General features: G+C 44.0%; 1 protein-coding gene across 2 annotated transcripts in view; it reads left to right on the top strand.

Moving 5' to 3' along the window:
* ZNF451 (zinc finger protein 451) overlaps nt 1-20798 on the top strand; it is a 65866-nt gene extending 45068 nt beyond the window's left edge. For both annotated transcript variants that reach the window (XM_074991113.1, XM_074991112.1), the window contains exon 14: nt 19401-20798. In XM_074991113.1, the coding sequence (XP_074847214.1) occupies nt 19401-19453 (53 nt within the window). In that variant the 3' untranslated portion in view covers nt 19454-20798. The remainder of the gene's footprint in view (nt 1-19400) is intronic.
* The last annotated feature ends 1077 nt before the right edge of the window (nt 20799-21875 follow it).

The raw sequence follows: 21875 nt of genomic DNA, 5'->3' as shown, positions 1-21875 counted from the left end.
TGGAATTATGGATAGAAAATAAAGTGAGATTCAGCTTGGAAAAATGCTAATAAATCTGGAGAAAAGAGGTCTGGGGTACAGATGACAGGTTACCCAGGTCTTTCCAGTATAAAACCTTATTTTCAGTTGAATGCTTCTTTGACAAATTTTAAATATTTGGGCTTACATTGTATGTTCTAGTCATACCGTGCAGGCAAACTACCCCTGGAAAACTTCAGCCAAAACAATTTAGCTGAAACTAAGGGGAATTATTTTGCCTGTTTAAAAAATGTTCTTGAGACGTTTTCCGTTTAAATACTTTTGAGCAGATGCTTGAAGTTTGGTCAGGGGGAGTGGCTGCTGTGGTCAGGAGTGTGTCTTTGGCTCTGCAAGTGAAAATCCACCAAAATTTAGCCAAGTTTATAAGCTTCTGAAAAACACTCATTTGATACCTAGCCAGTAGACTCTTTTCCTTACAGTGCTTCGAAAGATTGACTTGGTCCTCTTGTAGCACTAGTGCTGAATAGAATTTATAAGCAGCATTTGCACAGAGTGATTAGGGATGCTTCCTTTAGTCCAGGACTATGAAGACTCAGAAGGATTTTAACTCTAATTGCTGTTCATAACTTCTTGGGCCCAGGGTGGAGCTGGATGCTGGAAATGAAGCAGCCCACTTTTCCTATACACTGTGATGACCTGTTGGCATCCAGGGAGCACAGAATAGAAATCTATCAGATTTGAATGTAGAGGAGATGAGTTCAGTGTGAAAGAATAGAAGATTTGGCACAAGGAATTTTGTGAGAGACAGATTATGGGGAAGTAGAGAAATTGGAAGTGGCAGGTTGGTGGGGAAAACTAGTACTGGCTGGTGAGAAGGAAGGCTAGAACTTGCTAAATATGGAAATTGGGACTGGGCACCCCTGCATGGGGGAAAATCTGTAGCCCATTGGTTCTGGAGAGGAAATAATAGAGATCAGTCAAAGAGCAAGCAAGAGGTAGATAACTGGGACTCGATGATCAAAGAGACAAGGAGACAGGGATGGCTGAAGTGGAAGACCTGAAATTGGAGGAGGGACCTCAAAGGAGCTAGAGGCTGTAGTTTTTTGGGGGAGAAGACAGACAAGACATGCAGGCAGGAGAGGGGGAACTGGAACTATCCAGGCAAAGATATAAATATTGGGATTTGAATCCTGAGGAATGGACATGGGGGATTGAGACAAGGAAGAGATTCCTGGGACAATGACAGTTTGCTAGGAATTGGGCGTAAGGGGTCTAACTTAAGAAAAGTGGCAGAAGAGTTTGTGCCTGCTTAGACAAACTCCCCTCTGGTATCTGAAATGGAATGATTTCAGTGCCTTACCGTTCCTCTGCTATCAGCAATATCTGTTAAACTCATGGCAAAGTACGTCTCATCCTTCTCTAGGGTTTGGTCCACATAGATGATGGCAAGCCATTTTGCTGTCAGTCAGTGCTTTCTGTGCAGTGGTGTTAAAGATTCCAAACCAGCTGATGACTGCACATGAGGGTTAGTATGATGCCATGTGATTAAATTTGATTTTACTTTGCTTTTTTAAAGAAATCTAGGTAATCATACACAAAACTATATTAAAATAATATTCAGATTGCAAAGTCACACACTCAAAAGTTAAGAGAGGAAGCCGTGCTAGTCTATACACTATCAAAACAAAAAGCAGTCAAGCAGCACTTTAAAGACTAGCAAAATAGTTTATTAGGTGAGCTTTCATGGGACAGACCCACTTCTTCAGACCAAGAAGAAGGTCTGTCCCACGAAAGCTCATCTAATAAACTATTTTGCTAGTCTTTAGAATGCTACTTGACTGCTTTTTGTTTTGATACTCAAAAGTTAAGAAACTGAAATCCCAAAGTTAAGGTTACATGTGTGACCTTTAGTTTAGTTTAGGGTGTTTAACGTTTGAATGGGCCTACATAACTAACTAATACAGATCATTATATACTACTATCGTGCCCTTGTTGTTATTTATGACTCCATTGATTTTTGTCATGCTGAAATTTTATCTGTAATGATTGTATGTTTACTTCCAGATCATTGATGAACACACAGCATCCCATTTGATTTTGGTGCAGTGCCCCTAGAAACACCTCATTTGGGGTGATTCTTCACTGGTTTATTTTTGAGCTCTGTCAGTTGTCCAGTTAGTGGTACTTTTAATTTATGCTCTGTTGCTATTATGTATTGTTAACTTAATGAGAATGTTGTGTGATACTAAGTCACATCTTACAAAAGTCTAAATTTATTACATCTACACTATCAACTTGATCATCCAATCTTGTAATCTTATCAAAGAATGAAATTAGGTTTGTTCGGCAAGACTGACTTCTTTCCATAAAATAATGTTGACTGGCATTAACTGCATTCCTATCCATTATTTATTAATCAAATCAGGTAGCAGCTTTTTAATTATTTTGCCCAGGACTAATGAGACGAATCGACCTTCTCACAATGCCACTTGCCCTTTTTGAGCATTGTCGCTGTTCCAGTGTTCTGTAATTCTCCTGTTAGTCCAAGATTTATTAAAAAGTAACAAGTTAGAGGTCTCTTCAGCCAACTCATCTGGGACTCCTGTATATTAATAGTACCTGCTTATTTTAAAACCAGTAGATGTTGCCTGATGGACTGAAAAGTACTTCATCCTCATGTAACACAGGTACATCACTCTTCTTATTTTCAAATACAGAATGGAAATATTTATTGAATACCTCTGCCTCTTCTCATCATTATTAATAATTTTACTCTTTTCCTCTAGTAATGGTTCTATACTATTTCTAGGAGTTCTTTTATTCATAATAATATGCTTTTAAAAACTGCTTATTGGCCTTAGTCCTACTAGCCAGAGATATTTGCTCTTGACTTGTTGAGCTTCCTTGATCAATTTTTTGCACCCATAACTTCTCATTTAATATCAACTGTTATCTTCCCTTTGTTATTAGATAGTCCTTCATTTCTAATTACTGTGTTCGGCTTTAAGCCAAAGTTGTCCTCTTGGTTGTAGAATTTTATCTCTTTGACCATCTAATAAACTCTTCTTAAAGAACGCCATTTTCATTCCCAGTTTTTCTATTTTTTCCTCCCAGTTAAATCAAGGTAGCAATAAGAAAATCCTCATTTTTTTTAACACAGTGTTTTTAGCTGGTCGGTGGATTCCTGATAATATGCTTTGTCACTCTACAGAGACATCTGCTGGCTCAACTGAAGCATTGCTGAAATAATGAGGCTTGTGTGTGCGGTGTTTTGAGAAGAAAAAGCTGTGGGCTCACAAATGCATTTGACGCAAACCTCCTTTGTCTGAGGCCCCGTATTTTCAGACCCAGTGTCTTTGCTTTCCCTTGAAACACCCATGAGCAGTAGAGCTATATCCTAGGAGATAGCAGCTTTGAGGAGAGGTTTGGTTCATCAGTGGGGCTGGTGGGCAGAAAGGAGAGAACAAATATGGTGTAGTCAGCTTAATTTTCATTTTTCTTCATAATTCACATTTTGGTACCAATCATAGGGATTTCCTGTAAAGGTTAGGAACAAAAACTTTTGCTAATCTCATAACATCCAGTTAATCAAGTCAGACATCTACAGTTTTATAGAAAACTACCTTCACATGACCTGTTTCTCCTTCACACATGATAAAATCTTCTAGTAAGTGGACTGGGCTTTTAACACCCTAGTCCATTCTGTTCCTTTGTCTAATTCACTTGCTTTCAATGATATAATTTGCATAATTATAAAGGAGTAATATATGAGCTCCCCATGGCAAGAAGCAGCTTATTCAGCAGCAGAAATTTCTGCTGTCCCCTCTGCCACACAAAGGGTTACAATGTAATGTGTTCTATAGATTGACAAACAATTGATGTACCTACTTGCATGTATCAGGCTATCTGCTTGTTACCTCGCCTTGAAGCTTGCTCTAGGTGTCTCAGGCAAAACATCCCTATTCATCACTTTTGTTAAATCCTCTTATCATATGTTAGATCAGGATGTACCTGAGCTAATCTTCTGGAGTGGGTTCACATGCATACTCAATATCTGTTGCTTCTTAGTAGTACCCTTTTTTGATCGGTGCTATCACTACCCTTGCCAAGTTCATGTATCAGACAGTGAATGTCAAAACGTCTGTTTTTAATACGTCTTGTCTTTTACCAGGGCCCATGCATCATGTGTTCTCGCACTCACTCTCTCCCCCCTCCTCTCATCCACCAAGGCCTAGATAAAAAATGTCGTGTATTGCTACATAAAAGCAGCTAGACTGATGCTCATCTTAATCTGTATTACAGGTTGCACCTCAGAATCTGGGACTCTCTGGTCTGTCAGGACCCCAGATGTTCCTATGTTATAATTTGTATTACCGTAGCACATAGAGGCCACAATCATGGATCAGTATCCTGTTTTCCTTGCTACCAGGCAGACACAGAACAAAGATTGTCTTTGTACAAATGAGCTTTCAACCCATAAATAAGACAAGAGACAACAAATGGATACAGACAGATGGGAGGAATACAAGGGCATGTCTCCCTTATGGTCAAAATTATGTTGACTTAAGTTAGGCGAGTATACAGCCACTTTTAAATTGCTTTTGTGTATCCACACTGTGCTCCTTGTGCCAGTGGTGTATGTCCTCACCAGGAGCATTTGTGTCAATTGTACTGTAAGTGGGGGCATTGAAGAATAGCTTCTGAAAGCCAAAAACAGTTGATGTAAGGAACAGTGTCTATATTAAAACAACAAGAAGTCCCGTGGCACCTTATAGACTAAAAAATCTATTGGAACAGAAGCATAAGAGTTACTGTGATGTGGTCTATAGCTGCTGGTAAGAATTTGTTTCAGCTTGGTGGGCTGTCTGTAGGTGAGGGCTGGCCTGCCTTCCAAGGTCTGTGAGAATGAAAGATTGTTGTCCAGGGTGGGTTGTAGGTCACTGATGATGCGCTGGAGAGATTTGAGCTGGGGGCTGTATGTGATAGCCAGTGGTGTTCTGTTGTTTGCCTTGCATGGGTAACCGCATTTGCACCGGTTCCTCAGACAGTGAAAAACACCTACAAGACCTTTACCAAGCTTTCCTGGAACTACGATAACCACCTCAGGAAGTGAAGAAACAGATTGACAGAGCCAGATGTTTTCCCAGAAGTCACCTGCTACAAGTCAGGCCCAGCAAGGAAAACAACAGAACACCATCAACCAAGGATTAAACAGACTGGGCGTGGCTGGCCAATTACAAAAGCAGTTTCTTCTCACTTGATGTTCATAATTCCACATTACCTGCTGATAATGGGCCACATCCTCAGTGACTGAAATGATTTTGTCAACTCTGGCGCTCCTCTTGAGTGGAGCTCTCTCCTTTTCGTTAGCCTGTAAATTCAGACCTTCCTCAGGAACTCCAGCAGGTCTTTGCCCGTGGAAGCTTATGCTCCAAAATATCTGTTAGTCTATAATATGCCACAAGACTACTTGTTGTTTTTGAAGATACCGACTGACTCGGCTGCCCCTCTGGTAAGTGTCTGTACTACCATTGCATCAGTCTAATGACGTTGACTTGTGGGCGGGGAGTTAAGCCACTGTAGTGGGACAAGATACACATTTGTAGGAGTGAAACTTCAGATGCTTTTGTAGTTGGGTCGAGGTAAGTTGCCTTGTGTCAACTAGGCGTAAGGAACAAGAAAACATTATTTGTTAGCATGATAGACTTTGGTCTCTGTGCACTAGCAGCCTACCTACTGACAAGCTTTTATAGGGAGGGATTTGAAGAAGAAGAATGAGGTAATTTTATAGATATGGGGCCTCCTCACAAATTTAAATTTAATAAGCAGTGGAGGCTGGCATCATGAGACAACTGAAGGTGGGAGTTAAGTATAAAGTGGGTACATAACTGGTTGGCTAACCATTCCTAGAGAGTAGTTATCAGTGGATCACAGTCCCATTGGAAGGGCATAATAAGTGGGGTTTCTCAGGGATCGTTTTATGAAAGGTTCTTTTCAATATTTTCATAAACAATTTTGATAATGGCATAAAGAGAACACTGAAAGTTTTCAGATTATATAATACAGAGAGCTTGCAAGTTCTTTGGAGATAGGATTATAATTCAGAATGATCTGAACAAAGTGGAGATATGGTTGGGGGTAAACAGAATTAATTTTAATAGGATGAATGCTTGTTACTCCACTTAGAAAGGAACAGTCATTTCACAAATGTGAAACAGGAAGTTAATTGCCTAGGAATGAGCATAGCAAAAGGGGATTTGGGGGTTATAGCAGACCACAAGCTAAATGAGTCAACAATGTGACACTGTTACTCCAAAAAAAAAAAAAAAGAAAAGCAACCACTTTCTGGGATGTATAAACAGGAATGGTGTAAGCAAGACACATGCAATTATTCTTCCACACTACTCTGTGATGATTTCCCCTCAATTTGAATATTGTGTCCCAGTTTTGAGACTGACATTTCAGGAAAGATGTGGACAATATTGTGATACCCCTGAAAAGATCACTGATAAAGCTTGCAGATGCCACAAAAACTTAAGAGCGGTAAATAATGAAGACAGGTTACTGTTTCAAAGCAATCGGGATTGCTTGGTAAGCTGAGTAAAAGCAAACAATATGTGTTTCAGTACTGCTAAATGTATGTATCTACATACATAGGCCATATTTACAGGAAGGGGGATGCTATTTGGGAAAGCAGTGACTCTTGGTGCATTGCTATGGCCAAAACAGCTAATGCATTTTTGGGAGCATAAATGCGGATATCTTGAGTAGGAGAAGAGAGGTTTATTTTTCCTCTGTATTAGGCACTAGTGCAACCACTGCTGGAATATTTATGTCCAGTTCTGGTGCCCTCAATTTGAGAAAGATGTTAGTCTATTGGATATGGCCCAGAAGAAGAACCACAGGAAAGACTGAATTATTAGAAAACATGAGATATAGTGCTAGACTTAAAGAACTCAACTCTATTTAGCTTAACAAAGGGAAAGTTAAGGCATGATTTGAGTATAGTCTACTAGTACCTATATGGGGAACCAGTATTTAAAGGAGGGCTCTTCAGTCTAGTGGGGAAAGATATAACAAAGTATGTGCAAAGGCTGTAGCTCGACAAATGAGGCTGGAAATAAGGTGTGAATTTTTACAGTGAGAGTAGTAAACCACTGAACAATTTATGAAGGGTTGTGGAGGAGTCTGTCACTGACAGATATAAAACCAACCTTGAATTATTTGCAGGAAGATTTCTGGTCTTTGTTACACGGAAGGCCAGACTAGATGATCATAATGGTCCCTTTGGGCCTTAGAATCTACATATTTAAAAGGAGACACAGGACAGTCTTAAATTTCTCCTCTTAAACTTTCTCATCAGCAAGTTCTCATTTACCTATCAGCTTGTGATGGAGAAGAGAGTAACGGCATCCTAGTGTATTTGTAAAGGCACAAAATGGAGTCTTTATTGTTTGAACCCTTTATATTAACACTGTCTCCTTCTAAAAGCTATGGTCTGGTCCAGTCTCAGTTACTGGGCTCAGTGCAGGCAAGGGTGGATGAAATAAGGCCCATTTTATGTGGGAAGTTGAAAATAGTTCCTTTGGCCTTTATAATCTTGGAATCTGAAACTCATTTCCTTTGCACTAACAAGTGATGAGCTCCATTCTCATTTTCTCTTGTTCAAGGAACAGATAAAATCCTGAGGCAGTATGTATGTGTTTCTCCGATGAGCAGAAGAAAAACAGAGTTCAATAAATTAGACAAAAATTAATAGTAGTAGGCAGGGAACCATAAACAAGTATGAAAAACAACTTACAAATTTTACAAATCTACACTCTTCCATCTGTCTTTACCAAACAGATGATTCAACAACTTTAACACCTTCATTGACGATGCTTGAAAAAAGCCCTTTGCAATGTGTTTGCAACAGGAGTGAATAATGCAGTTGCGGTCTATGCCAGAATATCATTTTATGCCACCAGTTCCCATGCAAAGCATCTTAACTAGGCCTACTCAGAAGCTACCTTTTTTTAGGCCTTATAGATTTCAAAGAATCAAACGATTGTCCTGCAGGGCGGTGGAATCCTATACCAGAACAGTCTGTTTCCAGGCAATTTAGCACCACATACTGGTCAGGTGTCTTGCAAGTGATAACTGAACTTCAAATTACCACTATCAGAGATGCTTTAAGTAGTGTTTGTGAATGGCAGAATTTAACATGTCCTGTGTCACATTTTACTCTGATTTGGACATTACGTTAGCTACCCCTCTCCCCCCCGCCCCCCAGCTGAAATGGAGATCACTTTGCACATCTTGACTTTCCTCAACCGCTGCCAGTTTTAGAGTTTTGCTGACATTACAAATTTGTCCTAGTCAGTGTGTCAAACCAAGTTCAGAATACCTTTTGACTGGGTACTTGATCTATGGGATGCATTTCTTGTGGATGATGGGACTGTACAAGTGCTGAATGCACTGAGAAGTTGAGGCACACTTTCAACACTGCTTGCAAATTCCAGTGCATAATTGGTGCATTCACCATAGTCTTGGTAATTTATCTAAAATGGACTAGATATTCTGGATGTTTTACAGGCCTGTCCTGTAAACCTGTTAAGTGGCTTGAGCAAGAGATCAGGGTACACTCAAGTACCCAATGCATAAATTTGACAAAATATTTCTGCCAAGACTTTGAATGCCTGATCCAGGTCTGGGAACAGTTGTTGAAGCCGTTCCTGGATTTAGGAAAGTTTCAGCCACATTGTTATGCAAACCATGCATATAATAACATTTGACATTTCAGTTCAGATTTTAAACAGTTTATATGCACTCTCACAAGACTTAAGTTACGAATATAAATATGTCCAGTGGATGTGAAGACTGGAAATTATATGCTTAGACCCTTCCCTAATTGGACTTTGCTAAACTCGACTACTTTTTTCAGTGTACATGATGGGTAACACTTTTTTTGCTCCATTTTAATAGATAGTTATAATAAGCTACAGTTCAAAATCAGTGGGACACAAAAGGAGCAAAAACACTTGACATCATGCTTAACTAGTATGTACATGTATGTGTATATCTAGTCAGTTCAGCCCATAGTCATAAATTGTGTAATACAGTTTGCGATGAGTCTAATATCAGGTATTAGAATTAAACTAATTTTCCCCCGCGGCAACTTCAAAGTGCCAGTTCGCGTGTAGCCATGGCTAGATGCGAGCCGGCTCTTCAAAGTTGCCATGGGGGAGAATTAGCTTAATGAAGTGCTGCATATGCAGTGTAGCACTTCGTTAATAATCTGCTGACACTCTGCTGACCATGCTCCCCTCGAAATAGGGAGCTAGTGTATACACAGCCTTAAAGTAATGTAAGAGTTTAGCTGTGCCAGTAAAACGGGATGTGCCTGGAATGGGATTCCTTCTCGTAAAACCAAACAGAAGAGAGAGAATCACGAAATCAAGTACAGTCCTCAAAACTGACATAACTGAGCTAATGTTGAAAGAGACTGAACCAAGATGAACCAGAAAAATAGTATGAATCTGTTATAGGATTGGTTCTCAATAAGTTTTTCAGAAAAGAGATATAGCAGAGAAATTTGGAGTAGTGCTTTGTTTTGGCACAGCTAAATCAATGCTTAAAGTTTTCAAACTAGAAGAAAATCTTACTCGAAATCAAATTGACTATAGCTCTTTTCTGTGAAAACAGAGAGTGATAAAAGGTTATAGGAATGAAGAAAAAATACACTCGATGGAATTTCCATTTAAAAAAATTTACTAAAATTTTAACAACCCTTCTTAAAAGAAATTCTAAATAAAAATTAACTACATAAAGGTAACATGGTATTTTTTAAAAATACAAGCACTTAAATAAAGCATGTACATTTTCCTTTTATTTGAAACAAAAAAACCCACCCTTAATTGAGTTAAGGACCTGAGCAATGCTGCATAAATCTGCTAGTAAATAAATACAGAAAAACATGGGATATTATAGCCCATAGCAAAATGCAGAGTTTGTTTTTTTTAAGCTTGCTCACAATAAAAGAAAATGAAAAATTAAGCAGTTCAATTTGGGATTTTTTTGAAACAAAGAAGGAAAATGAACTTTGATTTTTTTTTTGTTTTTGTTTTTTTTACCTAACTTAAATCCATATTAGTAGTGGCTTGCCAGAGCAAACAGTTTCTCAGAAGCATTATATGGTATGTTTTTGAGTTGTGTAAGTTTCAGACAGTGAAGATGATCAGTCATGAATAATGAGTATGCAGGCTTGAGATATTTTTAAAAAAAAAAGCATGCTAACCAGGAAAGCATGTGTCAGACTCAGAACCTATTTTCTCTCATGTATGTAGGCATAAGTCAGTTTAGGATTAATTGTTTTATCTCAACATGGCATTTAAGTCTCCTGCAAGGGAGCTGTAAACACACACGCAGTCACGCATGAATAGGTTAATATTTGTCAAACATTTAACTATTGGTAAATAATTCTGATTGTTTCTCCTTTATGTTCGTTGTTGTTCCTTCCATGCTGTGCTTTACTTATTCATTTGTGTTGCATTAAGATTTTTTGTGTGTCTGGTTGGGGGAGGGGATTGAAAGTTAAAACACAGCAACATAGGACAGCTTTATAACTGTGAGTTGAACAAAGCAAAACGTAAGTGAATCTAATGTAAGTATAATTTACTAAGATGTACCAGATATTACCAAGCATTGTTACTAAGATGTAATTTCCTCCACATCCTAGACTTATTTTTTAAAAAAGTACTTATTAGCATAATTTATTTAAATTCATATGGAGTTCTGGGAGGCAGTTAATTGTAAAGCTGGTTTTCCTCTTAATTTTGTTCCAGTTTATGTGATCACTGTTAGGGCCCTACCAAATTCGCAGTCCATTTTCGTCAGTTGCAGAGCCATGGGATGTTTAAAATTGTAAATTTTAGTGATTGAGGCTTTTTAAATCTGAAATTCAGGTGTTATAATTGCAGGAGTCCAACACTAAAAGGAGTTGTGGGCAGGTGGCTAGGTTATTGTTGGGAGGAGTTTGTGGTATTGCTACCCTGACCTTTGCTGTGCTGCTGGCAGTGGCACTGCTATCAGAGCAGGGTGGCTGGAGAGAGGCGCCTGTTAGTCAGGAGTCTAGCTCTGAAGGCAGTGTCAGCAGCATCAGCACGGAAGAAAGGATGGCATTATATGGTACTGCCACCCTTACTTCAGCACTGCTGCTTACAGAGCTGGGCCCTCAGTCAGCAGTCACCACTCCCTGGCCATCCAGGTCTGAAGGCATCAGTGTCAAAAGATACAATGATGAGGTATGGTATTGCCATCTTTACTTCTGTATTGCTGTGTGGAGGGCAGTACCTTCAAAGCTGTGCACCTGGAGAGCATCTCTCTAGTTGTGCTGCTCTGAAAGCAGTAAAGTAAAAGTAAGGATGGCGATAAAGTAACCCCTCTAACATTGTGAGCCCCTGCAACCCTCTTTTGGGTCAGCACCCCGCCATTTGAAAAAGGGTGGTCAGCCCCTATGAAATCTGTATCGTATAGGGTAAAAGCACACCCAAGACAAAATTTAATGGGGGCCAGGAGGGTGATCCAGATTCCATGGTCTGTGACACATTTTTTTGGTAAGTGTGAATTTGAGAGGGCTCAAATAATTGGCTATGTAATGTTTCCTTTTGAGAAGCTAGGGACCTGTCTGCGCAGCTGGCCCAGAAAACAGGGGTGTTATTTGACAGTGTTTTCAGCTTGCTGCACATATCACCATATAGATTAAATGTGTTAAAACAGATAACTGTTAAGCGTACTGACAAGCATGAGGCTTACTGTCTCACTTAATGGTTAACTGGTCCTTGCCAGTGACTTCCAGTGTGGCCAGCTGTGTTGTGCTGGGCATCCCCAGATGCAAAGGAGAAGGTGAGTTAGAGGGCCTGCCCCCCGCCCCCCGCCCCTCGGCTGCAGTGGGACTGGAGGAGGGGCCCCACAGCTGTGATAGGACTGGAGTTAAAATGGTTAAATGAATAACTTTTTTAACATCCTTAATATAGATACTTGGACAGTACTTTGGAAATCCCAGCGCACCTTAGCATACTTTCTGGCAAGCTCATGCACTATAGAGTCATACTCTGGGTTGTCATGTAGACAAGCTTTATGAGCCACATAAAACGGATAGGGAAGTGACTGTGGCTCCAACAGTGTGATAGAAAAAAGTATGCTCTTTTTATTTAAAAATATTGTAAAATTCCCTGAGGAGTGATGTCTGTCTTCCCGTGGTCAACAGTTGTTTGTGTAGGGAATGCTGTAAAGAATGACTCGTGAATCCCTATCTTCTTCTTCGAGTGTCCCCGTGGGTGCTCCACATTAGGTGTCGGGCTCGCCCGGCGCCGCAGATCGGATCTTCCAAGCAGTTTCTGCCGGACCGCGCATGCGCCGGTGCGCACCACTCCCCCGCGCGCTCCCGGCCACGTGCGCGATCCGGTCCCCGCCAGTTCCTCTTAACCGCCGTCGGCTGCAGACGGAATCCGACTAGGCTAAGGCCAAATAGCGTATTCAACGACTTTATCTGTTTTTCTTTCAAAGTTTTTTTCAGATACTTAGGCTACTATGAGTTAGCCGGTTGTTATTTTGCAAAAAAAAAAAAAAGAACAAACAACAACAAACAAACTACGAGCGGGACAGCTTCAGCCAGTCCCAGTAACAAGCGCCGGAGGCCAGGAGCTACGGCCATCAGCCCTCCTGCTGAGGCAGGCCATCGGATGGGGAAAACAGCACAGGGAAGGTGCTAAGTACCCACTTAATAAAACTCAAAGACTCACCAACAATGTCCTCTTCAGGCTTTAAAAAATGTGAGTCCTGCCGAGAGGCGATTAAGGAGAGACAGGGAGATGCGGCTTAAAATGCTGCTTTGGATAAGGCCCTCCAGCCAGACGTGCCGGAGCGGCCGCAGCAGGAGAGACCCTCCGGGGCCCATAAAAGGAAAACTGCCTCCCTCACTCCATCAGCACAGAAACGGAGGAAAGTCTCCCCAACCCGATCCCTGCCGGCAGCAACAGCGAGCGGGACGGGAGGAGCGCACAGCCCCCAGCCGCAGCAACAGCTGATTGGCGGCGGCAGGGAGAGCCACGTGGAAGCGGCTCAGCCTCCGATGATCAGCCAGCCGCCCCGCACCGCAGGCAGGGCAGCGGCTTAAAACTGCTTTTCATAAGGCCCTTCAGCCAGACGTGCCGGAGCGGCCGCAGCAGGAGGGACCCTGCGGGGCCCATAAGAGGAAAGCTGCCAAAAAGGGAGGAAAGCCTCCCCAGCCCGATCCCTGCTGGCAACAATAGCGAGCGGGACAGGAGGAGCGAGCAGCCCCCAGCCACAGCAACAGCTGATCGGTGGCGGCACGGAGAGCCACGTGGAAGCGGCTCAGCCTCCGATAATCAGCCAGCCGCCCCGCACCGCAGGCAGGGTGGCGGCTAAACAAGCGCCGGTACCAGCGGCACCGACCCCCGGGGAACCGGCGGTGCAGAGCGCGCAGGCACGCAGCCTGCAGGCACCGGAGCACACCGCACCTGGGGCACCGCCCTCCAGCGTGCCGAGCTCGGTGCGCACGGGGCCGGGATCCCCTGTACGTCAGGGGGCAGAGTTACCTCCTCAAGGGAGGGGGAAGGCTGCACACAAGAGGAGGCATTGCAGCCCCTCTCCGCACAGGGCTGTGGAGTTGCTTTCTCACAGCCCTCCGCTTATGTTACAGACTCCAACCAGAAGGCAGGGGTCCCCCCTAGCCTACCCGGAGCCCCCTTCTCCATTTTTTGCAACCAGCCTCACCCTGGCTGGGACCACCTTCACCCTTCCTGGGGTTTGAACCGCTGGACTATTATGCAAAATCGCTCTCTCCAGCCCTCCCCCAGACGCAGAGGGTATGCACCAAGGGAGTGGTCTAGGTCACCTTCCCAAGAACAGTGCCTATACTGCCATGGTCGCCCCTACCACGCGGGGCATAGACACCATCGGCTATCTACCAGGGAAAGATCCCCACAAACGATCTCGTACCCCCGAGGGCAATTGCGACCGGGGACAGAGACTCAAGCATCTCAGGGGGGACTGGTTATGGAACCCCGAGATTTTCCCTCGCAAACCTCTAGTGAGAGGGTGTACCATCACCAGCAGGAACCGGAAGGGTCCACAGAGACGTATCCCAGTGGTTCCTCGCTCTCCTCCCCGGATGAGGCTACGGCCCCGGGGGACGTCCATCCTCCGGACGATCTCAAACAGTTCCAAGAGCTGTTTTACGAGGGTGGCCTTCACGCAAGGCATCCAGACAGCTAAGGTGCAAGAGAAACACCATAAGCTCCTCAAAAATCTGAGACCTCCGGCCTCCTCCAAAATAGCAATACCGCTTAATGACGCAATCTTGGAGTCTGCCACTATGATGTGGCAGACTCCTGCGACTATTCCGCCTGTCCACAAGAGAGCGGGAAAAAAAAAAAAACAACAACAAAAAAACTTCGTGCCGACAAAGGGCACGGAGTTCCTGTTCAGCCACCCACAACCAAATTCCTTGGTGGTGGAGTCGTCGCAATGTGGGGGAACAGACAAACATGCCAAAAAGCTAGAGCTGTTGGGCAGAAAGGTCTACTCCTCCTCCACTCTACTGTTGCGAATGGCAAATTACGCAGCGCATCTAGCGAACCATAATTTCGATAACCACATTAGGTTAACCTCCCTCATGGACTCGCTTCCAGAGGGCAAGAAACCAGTGCTCAAGGCCATCATGCAAGAAGGCTACGCGGCCTCGAGGACGGGAGTTCAGATCGCCCTGGATGTTGCGGACTCAGCAACAGCGTCCCCAGTACCACAGGGGTTACGAGCAAGGGCGACATCAACAGCACCAGCAGTACAGAACTCCCAGGCGTCGTTCCCAACACAGCCGTGCGTCCTCGGGGCAGGGCCAAAGGCCACAAGTTTGACACACAGATCCAGGGCTGCGCCATCACTACCGTCGCAAGGTCATCCGAAGCGGTTATTCCACCATCGCCTCCGACCATTCTATAACCAGTGACGAAGGATCACCACAGACAAATGGGTGCTGGAGATCATAGCCACGGGGTACGCCATCCCCTTCCAGTCGCTCCCACCGCCATGACCTCCACCCAGGCCCCACCTCCAGGAGGCCTCCCACGTGGCGAGGCTCAAGCAGGAGGTAGACCATCTCATGCTCATAGGGGCAGTGGAAAGAGTGCCGGAGCAACTGCAAGGGAGAGGGTTCTACTCCAGGTACTTCCTCACGGGGAAAAAGACAGGAGGCGGGAGGTCCATCTTAGATTTTCGAGGCCTCAACCGGTACCTGCGCAAGCAACGCTTTCGGATGATCACAATCGCCTCCATCCTTACAGCACTATACGATGGAGATTGGTTCGCAGCCCTCGACTTATAAGACGCGTATTTTCACATAACTATTCATCCGGCTCACCTACGATTCCTCTGGTTTCTCATGGTAGGCAAAGAACATTTTCAATACAAGGTCCTACCGTTTGGCCTCTCCTCGGCCCCCAGAGTCTTCACCAAGCCCTTGGCAGTGGTGTCAGCCTACCTGCACAGACAGGGGGTATTTATATTCCAGTATCCGGAGGACTGCCTACTCAAAGGGGCCTCGAAGAAGGAGGTACTACGCATAATATGCGTCACAACAGGCACGTTCTCTCGCTCGGCCTGGTTATCAATCTGACAAAATCAAAGATAGACCCCACGCAGGACATAGAGTTCGTAGGGGCACGCATAAATTCTATTACAGCGAGGGCGTATCTACCAGAGACTCCCTTTCGGGCCGTTGGCTCCCTCGTGCAAGTCTTCACCTTCAGCCCTACGGTGCTGGTTCTGACGTGCTTACAGCTGCTGGGCCACATGGCAGCAGCGGCGTTCGTACAACAGAACGCCAGGTTACACATGCGCAGCATGCAGCACTGGCTGGCGAGCGTATACAACCCGGCAGCACACACTGTTCACAGGGTGGCGTCGCCCACAACAGAGGTGCGCAAATCCCTGCAATGGTGGGTAAACCCCGAGAACCTGCTAACAGGGGTACCCTTCCACCAACCACACATATTGTTTTTTCTTACTACAGATGCCTCCCTCATAGGGTGGGGAGCACACATGGGCGAAGAGGTGACGCAAGGGCTGTGGTCCTCCACGGAGCAGTCACTGCACACAAATATACTGGAGCTCAGAGCAGTGTTCAACGCCTGCAGACACTTTTGAGACCATATAAAAGGCAAAGTAGTCGGGATCAGTATAGACAATACCTCCACCATGTTTTATATGAATCGGCAAGGAGGAGCTCGGTCCCGTGCCTTATGTGCAGAAGCAGTCCGGTCGTGAAACTGCTGCGTCGCCAACAATATAACCCTGGAAGCCTCGTACTTCCCAGGTGCTCACAATGTGCAGGCAGACCAGCTGAGCAGGCGTTTCGCACTCATGCACGAGTGGCAGATCCGTCCCGATCTGCTGCAACCGATTTTTCACGCATGGGGTTTTTCCCCAGATAGACCTGTTTGCTACTCAGCACAACAAGAAGTGCCCACGATTCTGCTCCAGGGCAGGACTGGGACGGGGGTCCCTGAGGGACGCCTTCGCGATCTCTTGGAGGGGCCCCCTGCTTTACGCTTTCCCTCCCACAGTGCTCATCCACAAGGTGTTGCAGAAAGTCAGGAGAGAAGGAGCCTGAATGATCCCGATAGTCCCAACGTGGGATCGACAGCAATGGTTCCCCCTACTCCTGCGCATGTCGGACCGGCCACCGATGCCCCTTCCGGTGGCGCTGGATCTGCTCACGCAAGCCCAGGGGTCCATAGTGCATCCGCACCCCCAAGGCCTGCGACTACAAACGTGGTTAATCCATGGCTCAGCTCCCTAGAGAGCACATGTACGGAGGAAGTGCAGCAAGTCCTAGAAAGTAGCAGGAGGACTTCCACCAGGAAGACCTACAAGCAGAAATGGACTCGCTTTACGGCATGGTGTTCTACCAAACAGCTAGCCCCCCTTTCGGTGCCTATGGCTGTGATATTAGAGTATTTACTGGACCTCGAGAGGAGGACTCTCGCTATCCTCATTTAAGGTCCACCTTGCCGCCTTTTTGGCATTCACACACGGAGAGACAGGGCACACGGTGTTCGCCCATCCCATGGTTACCAGGTTCCTTAAAGGGCTGATAAACCTATACCCCCCCCCTCGGAAACCGCTTCCACCTTCGTGGAACTTGGACCTGGTGCTTAATGCGAAAAGGGGACCACCGTTTGAGCCTTTGGCCACGGTTTCCCTCTGCCTCCTTATGATAAAGACGACCTCTCTTCTCGCAATCACGTCAGCTCGCAGGGTGAGCGAGCTTGCGGCAGTTATGGCAACGCCACCCTGCGCTGTTTTTTCCAAGGAGGCGGTAACCATACGGCTGCATCCAGCCTTTGTTCCTAAAGTTTCTTCTGAGCTTCATACTAATGAACCTATTGTTTACCCTCGTTTTATCCAAAGCCTCATAACTCTGACAAAGAGGCGCGCCTACGCCTCCTGGACGTGAGGAGGCGCTAGCTTTCTATATAGACAGGGCCAAGTCCTTCCAGAGAATGGATAGACTCCTAGTCTCTATCGCTCCCAAATCAAAAGGAGAATGTCTCTCTTCGCAGAGAATCTCGAAGCACATCGTATCTTGCATTAAAAAGTGCTACAAACTCAAAAAGACTCCTTTCCTGGCCATGCCCAGAACTCATTCCACTAGGGCGGTGGCAGCATCAACAGCCCTTTTTCAAGGGCGTTGCGCTAAAAGACATTTGCAGAGTGGCGACCTGGTCATCCTGTGACACCTTCGCCAAACATTACGCCCTTCACAGGGTATTCCAAGAGGATACCCGTCTCTCGACAGCGGTCCTCTCGGGGACAAGCTGCACATACTCCGATTACCCACCTCCTATCTTGGGTTACTGCTGGGTAGTCACCTAATGTGGAGCACCCACGGGGACACTCGAAGAAGAAAGAAAGGTTACTCACCGTAGTAACGGTGGTTCTTTGAGATGTGTCCCTGTGGGTGCTCCACTACCCGCCCATCCTCCCCGCTTCGGATCTCTGTTTAGTGTTTTGCAGGAGCATCCGAGGCGGTTGGTCAAGGAACTGGCGGGGACCGGATCGCGCACGTGGCCGGGAGCGCGCGGGGGAGTGGTGCGCACCGGCGCATGCGCGGTCCGGCAGAAACTGCTTGGAAGATCCGATCTGCGGCGCCGGGCGAGCCCAACACCTAATGTGGAGCACCCACGGGGACACATCTCGAAGAACCACCGTTACTACGGTGAGTAACCTTTCTATGCTCGGTCATTTTCTTACTAAGGCTGTGGCCACACTTGGCCAAAACTTCGAAATGGCCATGCTGATGGCCAAATTGAAGAATACTAATGAGGCACTAAATTGAGTATTCAGTGCCTCATTAGCATTTGCATGCCGCCAGTTGTTGTTTTGAAACGCGCGTAGCGCGGCTACACAGGGATCCTTTTCAAAAGGACCCTGCACATTTGAAATCCCGTTATTTCTCTCAGCGGAGGGGAAAAAGGGGATTTCAAAATGTGCGGGGTCCTTTCGAAAAAGACCCCTGTGTAGCCACGCCAACCTGCACGCATTCAAAAGCGGTGCTTTTGAAACGCCAGGGCCGGCAGCATGCGAATGCTAACGAGGCACTGAATATTCAATTTAGTGCCTCATTAGTATTCTTCAATTTGGCCATTGGCATGGCCATTTCGAAGTTTTGGCCAAGTGTGGCTACAGCCTCAGTCTTACCAGTTCAAATAATAGCTGCCTGTAGATGTTGAGTCGGACCAGGAGAGAAATGATTATTGTGGATTCCACAAGTCAGAGGCTTAGGTAATGGTAGAGCAGTTTCCCATTGATACTCCTTTTAGGGCATTGCCTTGGACTCCTACTTAAGTGAAACAGCAGTATTATATGGGTGACGTTATTGGGTGCTCTAGTGAAGTCCAGATGATAAGTGGATATCTGTCCTTTGTCCACTGACAGAGAATAATCCATCAGTGACAATTTCAGGTACGTAGCCTAGCCTTGCATCTATATGTGCTGGGTCCTATGATAATAGATTCAGTTAGAACGTGACAGTAAAAATTAAAACATTTTAAACCTGTAGTATATTAATTTGTTTACTTCCCTTTTATGGCAATAATTGGATTTCAATCACTGAAAAATTATTCAGCCATCTTCCCATCCTTCATGTGCTTGTAAATCTGTCTGGGGCCTCTGTAAACAGAGAATAATGTATTTTCTAGTTTGCTCAGCCTTCTGTACTCTGTCCTTGACTGACAATGAGTGCAAACAATTTTAAAGATATAGCTACTTTTCAGTTGAATGGTATTAAGATATGTATGTACATTGTTACTTGGCTGCCTTCTAGCCACAATTTGAATATCTCTCATCTTTTTACTTAGAGGAGGATGTGGAATTACAAGATGCTATCAAACGAAGTCTGGAGGAAACGTAAATGAAGATTCACTCGTATGCTATCAAAACTGCTTACTGAAGTGGAAGCTTCTTCATCCATTAATAAAGGGTCAGAAAATACTGCTTTAAAAATGTGTTTACTCCTTTAATTGTTAAACTTGTAATATAATATGTTATTGATTGTATTATGCAACTAAACTGACAAATAGATCTTACAGATGTATTTTTTGCAGCTTACTGTATATAACAAAGGAAAATAGTTAAGCCTTTCATTCCTTTTCCAATGATACTTGACTGACTTCAAATGGAGTTTTTGCTCGAATATAGTTATGTAAGTTGAGGCAGGCTGATCTTACAAATGTTGTGGTGTGTCTTTAAAGGGTCTTTAATTCTTTCATTGTAAAAATGCCATTTTCATTTTACTTTTTCAGTGTACCCTTTGCAACAGATAAAAAATAGTAAACCTCAGTTTATCTCAGACCACCTTGCCTTACTGATCATTTTATAAAGAGAAGCTTAGTCCCCAGGCCTGCAACTTACAATTCCTGGGTTCACCCCTATGCCTGCATAAAGCTTCACTCCTCATAAGGACAGAGGTATGCCCAAATGCTGTAAATTGCAGGATCAGTGTCTTAGTATGTACAGTTATTTACTGTTATCTTTACTTTTATTTTTTATGTGTGCATTTTTTACTTTGAGTGTGAGAGCTTGTTACTCTATTTGGTTTAAAAATCTAATCAGCTATGTACCCTGTCTTGTTTAAGGCTGAAACAATGTTTGTAAATAAAAACACTGAAGCAGAACTTGCTTGCAAATCCCTCTTTCTTTGAGGTTCAAGTGAAATCATTTAAGCAGGCAAGTCCTTTCTGTATTGCAACCTCTATAATATGCATTGTTGTTTGTAAAGAGGCAGTATTTCAATATTTGATTATAATTAAAAATGTTATTTTATATTCTGTCCTAAATTTTTTAAGAGAAATAAGTCTAGCTTTTCTATTTTCAAGCTTTTCAGTCCCCTTCTTTCCTCACCAAAAATACATGTGCATGGTTTTACCTAGCTTATTTAGCATCTATTGGTTATAGATGAAGCAAAGATTAGTGAAATAAAATAACATATCACCATTTGATTTTTGTGTAAGCAGTTGCTGACTTATCTGTAACTGGTGTAAATCTAAAGTACATCATATACAGAAATACCTGTTCTCTAAAAATGAGCAAGATATATTAAAAAGGAATACAAAATTTTACTGAATGTAAACCCTTACAAAGAGTAAAAATAAGACATCTGTAATTGTGTAAACTTTAGAAATACACTATAGAATTGTAACATGGATTTCAGTGTTTGATATTTGTTATCAGTGTTATAAATAAAACTAACCTGAAGCCACTCATCTAGAGAATCTCGTGTGGAATCTCACAGTCTTTAACAATCATACAAGTAGCTGAAAGCAACTCCTTTGCATCCTGGTAAACATTTTGGAAAGGGCTTTCACTGCTCTTGTAAACAAACAAACAAACTTCCATATGGCTGGACTTTACTAAAACAAGACAGGTTTACAATGCATACTTTGCTTCTCTATAGAAGAAAAAGGACTGTAAACTATCTAAACTCCTACTTTCCACATGGGGCCACAGTAGTGGTACCCTTAACTCACCCAGCAACATTGTCTATCTGTCCAGCTACACACACAGCCTGGCAGATGAGTTGGCCTTATCTCGGGGGCTCTCTTTTTGCCCCACCACCTGCACAAACATAATACAATTCTTCAGGGATCTGGAAGCCTACTTTTGCCATCTCAGACTCAAAGAATACTTTCAACATGACATCGAACAGCTCACTGATCCACAGATACCCTCCCACCTACAGTACAAGAAGAATTCTGCATGGATGCCCCCCAATGATTGAAATGACAGGCTAGACCTATACATAGAGTACTTTCACCAATGTGCACAGGCAGAAATTCTGGAAAAGCAGAATCACTTGTCCCGTAACCTCAGCCATGCAGAACACAATGCCATCAACAGCCTCAAAAACAACTCAACATTATAATCAAAGAGTCTGACAAAGGTGGTGTTTTTGTTGTCATGAATAGGACAGACAACCAAAAGGAGGCTGCCAGGCAACTATCCAATACCACATTCTACAAGGCACTATCCTCTGATTGCACTGAGGACTACACAGAGACTACACCATCTGCTCAAGACACTCCCTTCAAAAGCACAGTAACAAATCGACACAGACATAACCCTGGAGCCCCAACGAGGTTTATTCTGTCTAGTACCCAAGATCCATAAACTTGTAAACCACATCCATGCCATCATCTCAGGCATTGGCACCCTCACCACAGGATTGTCTGGATATGTGGACTTTCTACTCAAAATCTATGCTACCAGCACTTTCAGCTATTTTCAAGACACCACTGACTTCCTGAGGAAACTACAGTACATTGGTGGCCTTCCTG

Source organism: Carettochelys insculpta, chromosome 3, assembly GCF_033958435.1.
Source record: "Carettochelys insculpta isolate YL-2023 chromosome 3, ASM3395843v1, whole genome shotgun sequence".
In the NCBI taxonomy this organism is placed as follows: domain Eukaryota; kingdom Metazoa; phylum Chordata; order Testudines; family Carettochelyidae; genus Carettochelys; species Carettochelys insculpta.
Note: the sequence above shows the minus strand (reverse complement) of the source record. Positions and strands in the feature narration are given on the sequence as shown.